The sequence below is a fragment of the Nicotiana tabacum genome, chromosome 13, assembly GCF_000715075.1.
Source record: "Nicotiana tabacum cultivar K326 chromosome 13, ASM71507v2, whole genome shotgun sequence".
Lineage (NCBI taxonomy): Eukaryota > Viridiplantae > Streptophyta > Magnoliopsida > Solanales > Solanaceae > Nicotiana > Nicotiana tabacum.
Genome location: NC_134092.1, coordinates 111,524,895 through 111,540,119, shown reverse-complemented (window position 1 = coordinate 111,540,119; position 15,225 = coordinate 111,524,895). Strand labels below are relative to the sequence as shown.

Genomic DNA, 15,225 nt, shown 5'->3' with positions numbered 1-15,225 from the left:
TTTTATATAGTGCAAGTAGAAAGAAATTAAAGCTATAACTAGCATAAGCAAAAAAGAAATGACCTAAGACATATCCTATTTTGCCTTAAGTGCTTGTGTTTTGTGTTAAACCATACAAGTGCCGTGTTAAAGGAGTTGTGGGACTAAATATGTTAGGAAGTATACAAAAAAAAAAATACTTGATATATATATATATATATATGAACTGGGTCGGCCTTTCATAAAGCAAGTAAAGCAACTGTTTTAGGCCCCATCATTTGTGTGTGTGTGTGGGGGGGGGGGGGGGGTTGGGGGGGTCGGGGGGGGTTACACCTAATATGCTATGTATAAGTTTAAAAAATGGTTCTGTGAAGTGAAAAAAATTAATTTCTTTCTTTAACAGGTATAGAGAAGAAGGATTTGCAATTGCTATGATTTCTGCCACGAAAATTGCACTTGAAATGAATATTGAACCCGAATTTTGTAAGAAACGTATGATATAGGAAGTAACAATTTGATGAGAATATTGATAATAAAATCTCAAAATCTTTCGAAGAGTCCTTTGGAGTTGATTACTTTATACATATTAGACACGACTATTTTTTTAAATTTCAAAATAGATTTGAACAATTCGAAGCATATGAAATTATTTTTGGTTTTCTATTTAGCGATAAAAATTAAGATCACCAGATGATGAAAATTTGAAAAAATATTGCCTTAATCTTGAATGTTCGTTAAAACATAATAATCAATTCGATATTGGTGGTTTAGATTTATTTTCGAAAATAAAAATATTAAGAAAAATAGTACAATTAGAAGATAAAAGATCAATTGATACACTCGGTCAAATAAAAAGATTTGATTCTTTTTTCAATGCCTATATTACTTATGGAATAATGTTAAATACTCTTGCTACCGTCGCTTCAGCGGAAAGAAATTTTCAAAATTAAAATTGATAAAATCCTACCTAATATCAACAATGTCTCGAAAAAAGTTAAATAGATTAGGTATATTGTCAATTAAGAAAGACTTATTAGGAGTTATTGATTATAAGAAAATTATTAATAACTTTGTATCTAAGAAACGATAGAAAAATAGACTTCAAATAAATAAATTATTTTAAAAAAAGTTAAGGCCCCTCATAAAATTTGGCTTTAGGCCACGGAACTGGTCGGGCCGCCCCTGTATATGAATTATATATTACTCCCTCTGTCCACAATAAGTGACCAATTTGTCTTTTTATTTTGGTCTCAAAAAAGTTTCCATTTATATAATCAAGAAAAAATTCAATTTATTTTTCCAAAATTACCCTTATGTACGTATCCCTAAAAAGTTTTTTACTCCTCACATTAACTATGATGCAACATTTAATTAAGGGTAGTTTAGTCACACTAACTATTTTTGTCTAGAATTTTGTATTTTCTTAATGGGTGTGCCAAAGGAAAATTGGTCACTTATTCTGGACCGTAGGGAGTAGTTATATACGATTACACATATTATACATATATTATCCATCCACCGATTATTTTTAGTTTAAGCGGTTGTGCGGACGACTATTTGGGTTAATTCTTCTAGAATTATTGTTGGATCTATATAATTATGTGGGCTTTCATCAAGCTAGCCCCAAAGTCTTATTGGGCTTATAGCCCATTATTGAACAACAGACAAATTTCTCAATATTTGGGTTCCTATAGAGCAAATTGAGCTCCTGCGCGAAACTGAAAAACTCCATTGTCGTTACCGGCAAAGATGACCGCTGTACAATTGCCGAAGCAAAAGGTACACGTGCTGGAAGGGCACGCCGGAGCAGTATTAGCGGCAAGGTTCAACAGCAATGGTGAGTACATCCTGAGCTGCGGCAAGGACCGTACCATACGGCTATGGAATCCTCACCGTGGAATTCACATCAAAACTTACAAAGCTCACGGCCGTGAAGTCCGCGATGTCCACGTCACTCAGTAGCATTCTTCTCTTTTTCTATTTCTTCTTCTCTCTTAATTTTTTTTCAATATCTGTATGTGGTGATTAAGCTGGGAATTACTATAATATATGAACTTTCTTTTGAATTGCTTATTTTGTTGAATATATACTTGATCAAGGTCAGTTTAACCGTTCAAAAAACAAAAGAAGAAGAAGAAATAATAGAGAGAAAAGGATCATACTTTGTTCAGCTGGAGAATGTGAATAATCACATTTTTGGGGTTCTGTAGTACAAAGTAGAGAAAAATAAATCTGGACGATTATTAAAGGGTTTTCCTTGGAAAACCTTTTAAGATTATATTACATGTGATTATGTGAATACTTTATTCTAGCAAAAGTGGACATAATTCTGACACGAACTAAAAGATGAAATGTTGACATTGAAATACTGTTTCCATCTTCCTGGGAAAAGAAATTGACATTGTATTTGGATCGAGGAAGTATATACTTCTTCCCTCACATCCACCTTTGGATGTTTGAAAAAAGCTGAATATAGAAAGGTATCCAATCCATCACATGTTCACTTACCCTCCTCTTTTACCTATAGAAGCAATATACCAAAAAGAAAGAACCTACACCCAGTGGCGGAGCCACCTTACAGGAATGACACCCCTTCGCGGGGAAAATACACTGTGTAGGTAGGTAAAAAAATATATATGTATATATACTATGTATTGACTCCTCTTAATTTTCCGGTATGTTTACTTTTATATATTTTGACACCCCTTAACGAAAATTCTAGCTCCGCCACTGCCTACACCAATATATGGTTCTTACAAAAGCCACCCAATAATCTATACAAGTAGTCGGCGCACCAAAAAGAAATAGCTCTCCTTCCACCCTTCCTCATTTACTCCAATCAAGCTCAGTGTTAATGCATAAGAAGATCCATGGATGTTTTACAAGAGCTGGTGAGGAAAACCTGAGACTTAGTTTATTCCTGTTTAGATTAATATTTAGGTGAAACCTGTGAGTAAATATCTTAGACGGAGTGTGGCAGGTTCAGCACCTGAAGATAGAATATGAGTTGCTGTTTCATCTTGCTTCCAAACTTGGTGAAAAGATAAACTTTTTTGTATCAGTAACAAAAGCGAAGCACAGCACTAAGCTAGTGTGTCGAAACATAGTTACAAATTGTTAAAATCCCCATCTTTATCTTTTATAAAGATCAGATAGCACCAAAAAAAAAGCAAAGAAAGATTTCTCAACTTAAGGCTAAGTGTATTTGTTGATCTGCCTTCAAAAATTCTGTAGTTTCTTCTTTCACAAAAAAAAAAAAGTTCTGTAGTTTTGCCGTCCAAATCGTCCACTAAATAGCAATGGGAATCGTGTTCTAAGTTTTTTTTTTATTGAATGCTTAGCCTCTATCTGTTCTAACTCTTCAAAAACTCCACAGTAGAGTTTTGCATAGGCCAAGCTACTCCCAAAATACCAAAGAACATGATCCACAGCATCTGAGTGACCTTACAATGCAAGAACAAATTACCGACATCTTCAGGATGTTCTTTGCAAAGGGGGCCATCTGCTTCAAAGTTGGAGACCACATAAGGTTTATTTGAGTGAGACAGGCTTCTCTAACCACTAACCAAGTGAAACAAGATACCTTCAGGGGCACTGTGTTGTGCCAAATCTTCTTCCATGGCCAAAATCTCTATTGTCAAAAGAGGGTAGCCACTTGTAGCATGATTTAATCGAATAAATACCTTTTTTTAACCCTCCAGGTAATGGAATCAATCTTTGATTGGTTCAGAGAGGTGTTGGTGTTACCAAGCAAATGTAGAAGTTGACATGTACTTTGTACTTCCCAATCATTCAAGTTTCTTCTGAGAAGAGATCCCGCCCTTGAGCAGTAGATAACTCAGCTATCACAGCACTATGTAGAGAGGATATGCTGTAAGTCTCATGAAACAAGTCTTTTAAAGGGGAGTGCCCCAACCAAGCATCCTCCCAAAATCTAATTTTCCTAACATTTCCAGGTGAGAAACCAGAACTTCATTAAAGTTGCTCCGAATGAGTGCATGTGCTTCCAGATTCCTACTCCAAAAGAAGCACTTGAACCTTTTGTTACCCAGGACTTTCAACTTTTCAACTAGAACCTGGTATAAAGCTTAAATTTCTAAGTGCTATACGTTTCTGTCTTTGTCATCTGGTGATCTGATAATGAATAAAAGAGAAAAGACAATCTACTGATAAAAAAGGGAGAAGTCAAGGCAAAGAACAAAATTTTGAGTTAAGAGTAGTAAATAGTAATATATCATGCACACTTGTAGAGAAATAACAACAGATCATGCATGCATGTATATGTTTATGTTGGATATTATCTCCTTTTGTATAATCAAGTATTCAAGTCCCTAGATTTTAGCTTTTATGGTTTATTTTTATCATTCGTTTGGCCTGATTCCAAAGATGTTTTGGTGATGCAAATTTTTGATGGCTCGCATGCTTCTACTGTTTTAATATTGTAGGGATAATTCAAAACTTTGTTCATGTGGTGGCGATCGACAAGTATTTTATTGGGATGTATCAACAGGTCGTGTAATTCGCAAATTTCGTGGCCATGACAGTGAGGTTGATTCTTATTCCTAATTTAGAATGCAAAGAAAGGTTTGTTGGAAATTTTAATGAGTATAATACTCGAAGGTCTGTTCAAATCAGTATACTATATGGAGGCCGATCTTTTTCACAAACATTTTCTGAGAAAGTATCAGGTATAACCATTGAAACAATTTATAGGAAACTCCCTTAAGAAGGAATCTGTTAAAAAAGAAGGGGGTGCAGGGTGGGATTGTATTGCAGCGGTTTCAGGAAATATAGGTTGGCATTAAGCTATACTAGGCGGTGATGGAGTGGTGACGGTGAATTGATGATGATAGGATTAGCTGTCGAAGATTGTGTTAATTTGTAGCTGATAATTCTGATGGTCCATGGCAATGCTTAGTGGTGGTAGTGGTGTGTAGTGAAGACTAGTCTTAGTATGAATTCTATTAAGAGCAAGCACGCAATGACTACCACTGGAAATGTGAATCACTATCCTTGTCGTGGTGTAATAGCTTCTTCACTCAACTTATCGAAATGATAATTATAATAATAATAGTGTCTTCATTACTTCATAAAAAAAAGTTTCTTCATTCAAAGAGATTGTCCAAATAAGGCAACTAAGTTGTAGAAAGTACTTGGAAGGGGTAAAACACATCTGAAAACATTTACGCCATCATAAATGAAGCCGATGTCAAATATAGGGTCAAAGTTCTTGATAATCTGTGTATTCTAAGTTATTCAATGTAAACAGGTGGTAAAATGTCAAAGGTTCATGGCCCAGGAGTATATTTATCTTGCCGTTTTAAGATTCCACTCTTTTGTGTGTGCTTTGATATGTTTGTTATTATGTTTGTGATCAAATTTCAATTTCATTTCACTGTGGAGACTTCCGCAACTGGATCACATTTAATGTGGTCCTTTCTTGATTACTTTTAGTATTGAAGTCTTAATCATGCTTGGTCTTATTCAGAACTGCTTCTTGCTTTGCTTAGCATGAACTTTAAATAAGAATCTGAAATCCGAATCTGGCCTAGTACATAGACAACAAAAAATAGTCAAGAAGACAATGCATCTACAAATTTATGCTGCGCTTTTTGACAGTCTTAAGCTTCCTACATATCAATGTAGAATATGTACATGAATAGAAAGAAACCCAGCATTTTGTTAAAATGGCTGACTAGAAATTCTTTTAGGTGTTCAGGTATATATTTGGCTATTAATTTGAAGGTGTTGAAGCTATAGCTGTTCTATCATCATGTATCTCACCAATAAAAGAATTTGATGATTACCTCTTTTGTTTGATTCGTGTTTGCTAACTTTATTAAAAAAAAAGAAATTGTATATCTTGTTTGCCTTGAAGTGTCAAGTTGTTACTAGTATCCTCTATTTGGAATTCTTTTACTTTATAACTATTACTTTTTCGAGAGTTTGTAGTTCATATTTATGTTTTTGTAAAGCTCTATTTTACTTTTATGGATGCTTCAAAGCCTCAACTTTGGGTTAATCCTGGTGAATGGGTTCTTTGTGCTTTTCAAGTTCTAGGGTTAATCCCGGTGAATGGGTTCTTTTGTGCTTTTCAAGTTTTAGCAACAACAGCAAATCTGGCCCGTATTTGTTTCAATTATACTCATACCTTTTCCTATTGGCATTTCCTTCGTGATTGGGGCCTTGGAGGTCATTTTTCTGTTACCTTTTCTGAAACTTTCAGCGGCAGTTCTGATAAGTGTTTGTTTCACTATCTTAATGTATGATCTTATAATGCACAATTCTAAATCAAACTAATGTGATTGTGTATCAGCACCTTAATTTAGCTCAGAGTACTTGTAAGAAAAAGAGCCGTTCAGGTTTTTAAAGAGAGCCTATTTTTGGTAGGTTTTGCTAGAAGCCAGTATCTTGATTTTCAAGCATAATCCCTAATTGTTCTACCTTGCATCTAAATGATTCAGCAGTGCATCCACTGGTTGGGTAACAGTTTTGTCTTCTTCCATCTCTGCCAGGTGAATGCTGTGAAGTTTAATGAGTATGCTTCTGTTGTAGTATCAGCAGGATATGATAAATCATTGCGTGTTTGGGATTGCAGATCTCATAGCACTGAACCAATCCAGGTGAATAAATTCCTCTTTGATTTGCAAGATCTATCTAGGTAAACATTCTCAGTAGAACTAGAAAGTTAGGATTAAACTTCAGCTAAACCAAATAAGATTAGATCTGAGGAAATAAATTGAGTGGACAATGAAGTGTAAAATCTTTTCTTGTTAAATACCATGTCTAGGCCGATGTGATTTGAGGATGGTTGTTGAGTTGTAAACGGTGCTTTGATCTCTTACAGTGTTTCAGATGGAAGGAAGGACTTGTTCCACAATTGAACCTCAAAAACATCCATCCATTGCTGCCCTTGGAAGATTATTGTCTCTTCTACTTCAGTTCCCTGTAACACTGCAGGGACCAGCACAGGAAGTCGGAAAAAAAAGAACACATCTTCAAATTGGATTATGTTAATACTCTGTTCCTCATCTAATCTACTTTTTAACTTGATTTAGAAGTAAAACATACAGGAAGAAACAAAAACTACTTGATCTTTAACTGGTAGGACGGTACACGGAAAAAAACTCAATGCAGAATGTAGTATAAGACTAAGTTGCTCCGACATGGCAATTTAGGTGCTGCACCCGTGTCGACACGACACTAGTATGGGTGTGGGTATGGGATCCGTACCGGATCTGGTCAAATAATTTTGGGTACTTTGATCACAACGGACGGAAATATTCGACACGAAATTTTGGGTACTTTGATCACAACGGACGGAAATATTCGACACGAGATACAATTTGATTCCCAAAATCAGAACCAGAACTAGGATAAATTTGAAGAAAATAGCATACCTTATCTAAGAAATCAATCCTTTACTTATCTATAATTTGAGAATAAAAAGAAATCGACATTTTACAAGCTATACTTAAATATTCCACAAAATTTATCATAATTTAAAGATATTTTTATATTTTCTTTTGAATTATTTTTAGTCGGATCCCTGCACCCGTATCCGTATCCTCGAATTTTAAAATTTACATCTCGAAGGATCCGACCTCTAGATCCGCACCCGTGTCGGACACCCGCACCCGTGTCCGAGCAACTTAGGTACTATAAGATACAGTCCATGGACTATTTTCAGTTTCAACACTCCACACTCAATGCAGAATGTAGTATAGGATCCAGTCCATGGACTATTTTCAGTTTCAATACTCCACAGGTAATCAAACGGGAACAAGGAAAACTGAGTGAGTGAGGGAGGAATGGAGACAGGGGCGTATCTAGCTTAAGAGATGTGGGTTCACGTGAACTCATTCTCCTCTTCTAAACTATGTATAACAATGTTATATCTATTTAAACTTACTTAGATATATGTGTGTGCACCCAAGCTCAAAGACTCCTATGGTACAATAATTATTGGGTGAACATCTACATGTGAAATTGGCGGTTCAAATCTCGCTCCAGACGGTCTTGTTTTCAACTCGGATTATAGATATATATGTGAAAATCCTTATCAATTTAAAAAGAATATAATTTTGATACTATATTTTCAAAAGTGTAATGGGTTCATGCTAAGAACCTAAAGTTAAACCGGTCAAATATAAATTCTATATCCACCTCTTTACAATAGTGCACTCATCCTCTTGAAATCTTGGATCCGCCTCTGGATGGATGGATTTGGCCAAGATATGTCAGATTCCACGAAATGTACAAAAGGAACATAGTGACGAAAATTTGTCGCCATGAGAAGTTGAACAAAGGACCGTTGAATTAGCCTACTTTTTGGGTGTCGAACAAATATTCCTCCTTTATTACAAGGCTCTTGGTGGCCATCTTCTATTTGCTGGATAAGATTTGAGCTTTTTTTCTTTGGTCTTTTAACGAAACACATATTTGAGCTTCTGTTTTGTTAAATTCGCAGATCATTGATACCTTTCTAGATAGTGTCATGTCTATTTGTCTCACAAAAACTGAGATAATTGCTGGAAGTGTTGACGGAACTGTTCGAACATTTGACATCAGAGTTGGTAGGTATGTACTGCCTGTATGTTAAAATCGCAAATTTCCTTTCACATTTCTGCTCCGGGATGTTATATTCGAAAAGGATTGTTAGTTAATGTAATGTATATTTTTACTGTAGAGAGATATCTGATAATTTTGGGCAACCTGTCAACTGTATCTCTCTTTCAAATGATGGCAACTGTATATTAGCAAGTTGCTTAGATTCAACCCTTCGACTTCTGGATAGGTAATTTCTTTTGCAAGTCTGGCATCTTGTTCCTTTGCCTTTTGGTAACCCTTGTTATTCATACCATCTTGTTTTTAATTGCTTTCAACAGGTCTAGTGGCGAACTATTGCAAGAATATAAGGGTCATATTTGCAAGGTTAGGACGGAAACCTGGTTCTGAGTGGTGGTCTATTGTTCTTATAGCAATCATTTCTTCTATCTGTTACAAAAAGTAAAATAAATAAATAAATAAATAAATAAATAGGAACTGTTTTCTTAAAGATCCATTCCCGACTTTGGCACTTTGGTGGTTCTCCTTTTGCTTTTCTTGATTTTGTCTACTTTCCAGGTAGAGTGGTGTAATAGCCCCTAGCTTATTCTGTTGTACTGTTTTCTCCTTGCAGTCTTTTAAAACAGATTGCTGCCTCACAAACAGTGATGCACATGTGGCTGGCGGCTCGGAAGATGGCTATATTTACTTCTGGGATCTGGTCGACGCGTCAGTTGTGTCCAGCTTCCGAGCTCATGATTTAGTGGTAAAGTATTATTGTAGATGCATCTAGCTACGCAACATATTCTATTTCCTGTAGGATCCCGCACCTGATTAATTAGGAAATAGCAATTTAATCCTAAACGTCACTAGTTAGGAAAAATCAATTTAATCTCCTCATTGGGCCTTATTCTATTCTTTGCGCTATTTACTTCTGTTACACCAGATAGAGGGTCTACCGGAAACAGCCTTTCTACTTTCTCAAGGTAGGGGGAACGTCTGCGTACACACTATCCTCACCAGACCCCACCTGTGGGATTACATTGAGTTTTTTTTGGTTGTTGTTGTTGTTGTACACCAGATAGCCTTGTATGCCTTCATCTTAATCATTCACTTCTAGTAAAATTTGTTAAAGCCCTTTAGAAGAATAATTTTTCTTTTGATAATTCATATCACAGTATAAAATTGGCCTGATATGTGCTTAAATGGAAAGACATGATAAGTAAGGATTCATATAGCCGACCCAAACTTGAGTTTGGGGTTGAGGCTTGGTTGTTGTTGCTGTAATTGTTTAAATCACAAAAGCACCTTCCAACAACATCCCAGCTATTCCAAAAATATATACTTTGTTTATAGCAAAGGAGAAAAGGAAGTCATTTGTAGCTTTTGTTTCTTTCTCTTTTGTTAATGGATTTAGGAATTCAAAAGCTTAAAACATTAATTGAGTAGGCAATTGTTAAATTTTTTGAAAAGAGCCTATTTGGTCTACTTCATTAAGGATATGTAGACGTTTTAGATATTCTTACTCAAGCTATTCTTACCAAAAGAGGTGAAAGAGTTGGTCCAGCATCGTAAGGTAGACCACCCACTACAAAAGAATAGAGAGGGGTAAAAATTAAAAAAAGATATAGGCTTTAGAGATAGAAGTTTTGAGTGCTTCTGATGTTCTTTATCCAATATATACTTGCAGATAGGCACCTAAATCTGTTTGCTCCTACATGTGGCCCTCAGTTAGCTCCATCCATTTCAATGGCAGCATGCTGTGTATTATGTACTGTATTTGGCATAAAATACTATATACTTGGTTATCCTTCGATCTTCATAAATTCTTGGTCACCTTCTTACTTTTCGTTGAAGTTGTTTTCTGGTCGACAAGTAAATAAGTTTTTATATGGGACAAGCCCACATACTGAGTAGAAAAAAAAGTCCCTTCTGGCTAATATTTGAAATATAATCATGCATTACTGCTTTCTTAACCTTCTTCCTGATCAGTATATTCAAAGCTCAGTCTGATGATTTCTCGATCCCATGGTAGCTTTCTGACCTGAAGAAACTTGATTAAATGGTTACATTATGCATAAGATTTTCAGGTGTTACATGTTCACACTCATCTCAAGTGATCCAACGTGCTATAGGAATGATAGAAAAGCTTAAATAATTTGGAGTAATTCTAATGCATGAAGAGATCAAATAGTTGCTTCTCCCTTGCAGGTAACTAGCGTAAGTTATCACCCAAAAGAAAGCTGCATGATAACTTCTTCTGTAGATAGCACAGTCCGAGTTTGGAAAGCATGAGATATGGAACCAGATCTTTTCCCGATAACCGTACATGAAGAAAGTTGTGTACTCGAATCAAACCAACAGTCTATGAAAGAATACGACTCACATAGTCGGACATGAGAAGCGTGGCAAAGCTAACACCTCAATGCAATCTCAAAGGTGCCAATCTGGACTTTGAACTTACAAGTTGGTGAGCTTGATTCTTTCCAGTTCAAGTCTGTAATTACTATTTATGTGGTTGTAATGTGATCCTTCATGATATAGTTTGTTGTTTGTGATATAGAACTTACTGCAGAATGTTTTTTGAACCTCTCATTTCACCCCTTCTCTTCTCCGACATGTGACCGGGGAGGGTGGTGGTTTGGGTAGGATGATGTAGCTTTTCTATGATTGTTAAACATAGAAAGTGGCTCTCTGACCAATGACAAATATAAAGGAAAACAAAGATTTATTAGACTACCTAAATATTTCATGCTATTGCCTATTAGTTCTGCTATTTTTGGGTCTATTCATTACCTCATTTTCGATTATGCCTCCAGGATTAACAAGTTATGACCCTATTAGAAAGCATAGCTGTTGAATTGTCCAAGAAATTGTGGTCTTATAGTGATGGTAATACCGTAATAAGCTGGAAAACTATTGCTTCATCCATATCATCCTTTTGGGCCTTCGGGTTCCTTTTCTGGGCCTTTTTGTTGAACAAAGGTAAATTAAAAATGAAATGAATAAAGAAAAGAAAGTTCTAGTAACATTCGTTTTAACCTTTTAAACTGAGTCTTATTAGCTAATAAATTATTGAGGTACCAGTTTCTTGTTTGTTCCAGAATTTTCTCACGTGCTCTAGACTATTTCACAGGGTTCCTGACTACCTATGAAATCTCACCAGCGTAGGCAGAGGCGGATCCAGGATTTAAATCTTATGGGTTCAATTTTAATGTTTTTAACATTAAACCCATTATATTTTTAAAGTTATGGGTTCACATTTATTATTTTTGCAATTTTAATAAAATTTTACATATAAATTTTTACTCCGCGTCAAAAGTTATGGGTTCAATTGAACTCGTAAATATTACACTACATCCGCCGGATATTACACTACATCCGCCTCCGGGAGTAGGTACTTAGTAAAATGGTAACTTTGTCCATGAGATATGGACAGATAGAGTGAATCACCTAGTGTGTTTATTCTTGGTTGGGATTTGAACATGAGTTTTTATAATTCTCTACATACTTTATTGATATTAGGTCACACCCCTAGGTGTAAAGAACATATAAAGAATTTTCTCAAGTATCTTGTCTCGTTTTTGGGATACTAAAGTGATTTACCTCACTCTTTGTTTTTTCTAAGTATAATTTTTAAACCTCCTACTCCGACTTATTACTTTGTAGAAATGACATCAGGTAGCCACTTTGAAGGGCCGCTATTTAGGACTTAGCCAGTGTCTTAAATTTCAGTTTTTCAGTTTAATCTTTTAGGGCAAAAATATCATGAATTGTCCTGAAGTTAAGATTTTTAGTTTAAATTTCAGACAAACTAAGTACTCGGCTAATTCAGTATTGATGATATTTTTGCTCTTTCTGCCTGACACATATAAGTCAGGTACTTTTGTAGAACCCATATTAATATTGTGTGCCAATTTAAATACTCCTAAAAATGGTCTATTTTGAGTTCGACTCCAAGGGAAATCTCACACTCAGAATTTGGTCAAGTTAGTCTAGTTGCCTAGTGACTTCTCCAAGTCTATGGCATCAAAGTCTCAGATTTTTGCTTCTATGAAAACTATATAAGGGAATGGAAATAGAAAAAGTTAGAAAGATGAAGAAAGATAGCGAAATAAAATACAGCTCCTTTCCCTTGTTTTGTTCTATGAGAAAAATCACAAAGAACGCAAGTATTTAAAACTAATCAAGAAAGGAGAAAGTTTACTGCCACACCAGGTAAAAGGGATTTTATCATATAAAGAACTCCTAAAATATATTGTAACCAACATTTTTTTAAGTAATATCTATATTTTAAGTATTTGTGACCAAATATCAACACTATATCTAATTTCAAATGTCTAATGTAGTAATATGTATCTTAAAGCATCTAAATTGAAGTGGCAAAATAATTAATTTAGAAGATTATAATATTAAATTCTAAATCCCGAAAAAGACAACTTCTTTGTGACATAAATGTGATATATATATATCACTTACAAACGTCGTATAAGTTTTAAAAGATACTCTTATTAAATCGAACAGGTGGGGTTTGGAACTTAGGATTGTTTAAGATATTACTTAACGGTCTGAAAGACTTAAATTTGGGACTTTTGTCAACAACATTCTCCTGTTTGTTTTTGTCTTTTTTAATCTTTGACAAATAGAAGCAAAAGACTTTTAAAAAATCATTGACTAATGTAACGTACTTTGCAATAATTGGCGGAAATCATTCAGCTTAGCACATGGAAAACGATCGGTCAATTTGTTACATTCCCACTTACCAAAATTGGCTGGAAATTGGACCGTTACAGCTGTTTTCTTTTTGGCAAATTGAATGGTGGCTGAATTAGCTGACCTTACACTTTCTTTTCTTTTGGCTTTATAACATTCCTGTTAGTCAATTACAAGAAGGAACTGTTAACCAAAAAAGAATATTATCATAATTCTCTCTGCATTAAATTATAGTGCAAATGTGTAATATTCCAGGCAAATTCTTCATCGAAAAATACTAAAGAGACGTTGGATACACTGGGAAGTATACCATAAATTCTAGTGATGCGTTTTAAATACGTGTAGACTTAGACCCAAAGCGAACAATATCATTACCGGGTTGAGTTGTTATAAATGGTACCATCGCCACTTCGCGTACAACTTTGGACGTTGGTGGGACAAACCTCGACGTTCAACTAAGTTTAGGCAAATCCATGAAGGTGAGACAAATCTCCGCGAGGACGTTGCGTTCTTACGGAGGTATATATAATACACAAGTGAATCCCACATCTACAAAACACGGGAGATACTGAATATATAAGGAAGCATGTTTTAGACCTTAGTAACGTATTTTAAACTCGTGCAGGCCTACACCCAAAGCAGATAATATCACTAGTAGACTGAGATATTACAAAATGGACCATCAAGCAGTACGGTGGTGGGTGGAAGGAGTTAGAATATGAAATTTAGGGTTCTAAATTTGCTATCAAACATATAGCTTGTTTTAGTTAGCATATGAAATGAAAGAGTTAGGATATGAAGTTTATAGGTTCTAAATTTGCTATCGAACCTATAACTTGTTTTAGTTATTGAGTTTACAATTAAAAATTTATATATATTTAGTAGATTTCCTAATATTTATACGATCTAAGCAAAACTTCTAAATACATCCAAAACCATACCAATATTGTAGCCTTGCCCCTAAATAAAGTCTCTCCACCGTTAACCAATGGTCTCATATTCGAACATATGAAATGGAAAAACTCCTTTAATAAGCTCTATGCTACGTGAATTTGAGTTAATCGCGTGGATCAGTGGCGGAGCCACCTTATAGATCCGTTCACGGAAAAAATACAATGTGTAGATAGGTAAAAAAAAATATATATATATATATATATATATATACTATGTATTGACTCTCCTTAATTTTCTGGTATATTTATTTTTATATATTTTGACACCTCTTAACAAAAATTTTGGCTCTGTTACTGGCGTGGATCATTGAGTTTCAGATGGCAAATGCATTAATTTAAAAAAGGAACTATTTATGTTTACGCCTGTTTGGACTGGAATTGAAAATGCCAAATTAGCTTTCATATGGTCGGTGTAGACTATTAGCAAGTCACATGTAATATTTCAGTCATGTCAAACTAAAGTTTTATTATGTAGAAAGTATTTACCCAATCAGCTTAATTAAAAGATAATTATAAGAAAGCGTCTTCCATAAATATGGATTGCTAATCAAATTAAACCGAGCATATAAATTTAAACAGCTTGAATTAATAGAACTATACTTCTACCGAAATTGATGTAGTAATATCAATGCCTATTTGAATCTTCCCTTCGTTGACGTTTTTTAATCCGAGAAACACTTGAGACCCCTATTTTTTATTTTTAGATTATATTTTTAAGGTACTCTATTGACGTATTTGTAGAGGGATTTAAGTGCAAGTGACGTATTTGTAAAAGGATTTGAGTTATGTGCATTGATAATATAAAGATCGTTTTTACATTATTAGTGAATTTTTTACAAATAGTAACATGTTAGTCATCATTTTAAAAAAAAATTATGATTAATGGTTATCAAAGGATTTACTTGAAATTATTTATATTTCTACATCGTGCAATTAAATAAGCTCTTTATAGAATGCTAAGTTGTAGTTGTGACCGGAATTATGGTGTTAAATTTCCATAAACTTCATGTGTTTTTCTTTATTTCAATTTTCA

The 15,225-nt window shown here is 34.7% G+C and overlaps 1 protein-coding gene across 3 annotated transcripts; it reads left to right on the top strand.

The window, feature by feature from the left end:
- The first annotated feature begins 1,667 nt into the window (after positions 1–1,667).
- LOC107780486 (uncharacterized) lies at positions 1,668–11,263 on the top strand. Of its 3 annotated transcripts, XM_016601036.2 has the most exons (10): positions 1,690–1,937; positions 3,681–3,852; positions 3,936–4,058; positions 4,425–4,527; positions 6,495–6,602; positions 8,450–8,559; positions 8,669–8,776; positions 8,868–8,913; positions 9,161–9,292; positions 10,738–11,263. In XM_016601036.2, the coding sequence occupies exons 3-10, from the start codon at positions 3,970–3,972 to the stop codon at positions 10,819–10,821; spliced, it is 780 nt and encodes a 259-aa protein (XP_016456522.2). In that variant the 5' UTR covers positions 1,690–1,937; positions 3,681–3,852; positions 3,936–3,969; the 3' UTR covers positions 10,822–11,263. The 3 variants fall into 3 exon arrangements, with proteins under 3 accessions (XP_016456521.2, XP_016456522.2, XP_075084426.1); XM_016601035.2 differs by lacking the exons at positions 3,681–3,852; positions 3,936–4,058 and having other exon boundaries at positions 1,668–1,937; XM_075228325.1 differs by lacking the exons at positions 1,690–1,937; positions 3,681–3,852 and having other exon boundaries at positions 3,880–4,058.
- The last annotated feature ends 3,962 nt before the right edge of the window (positions 11,264–15,225 follow it).

Coding starts and splice junctions, on each gene's coding strand:
- LOC107780486 (XM_016601035.2), top strand. CDS start 1,729: ATGACCGCTGTACAATTGCCGAAGCAAAAGGTACACGTGCTGGAAGGG. Junction 8,777..8,867: donor ACCCTTCGACTTCTGGATAG/GTAATTTCTTTT, acceptor TGCTTTCAACAG/GTCTAGTGGCGAACTATTGC. Junction 9,293..10,737: donor TCCGAGCTCATGATTTAGTG/GTAAAGTATTAT, acceptor TCTCCCTTGCAG/GTAACTAGCGTAAGTTATCA.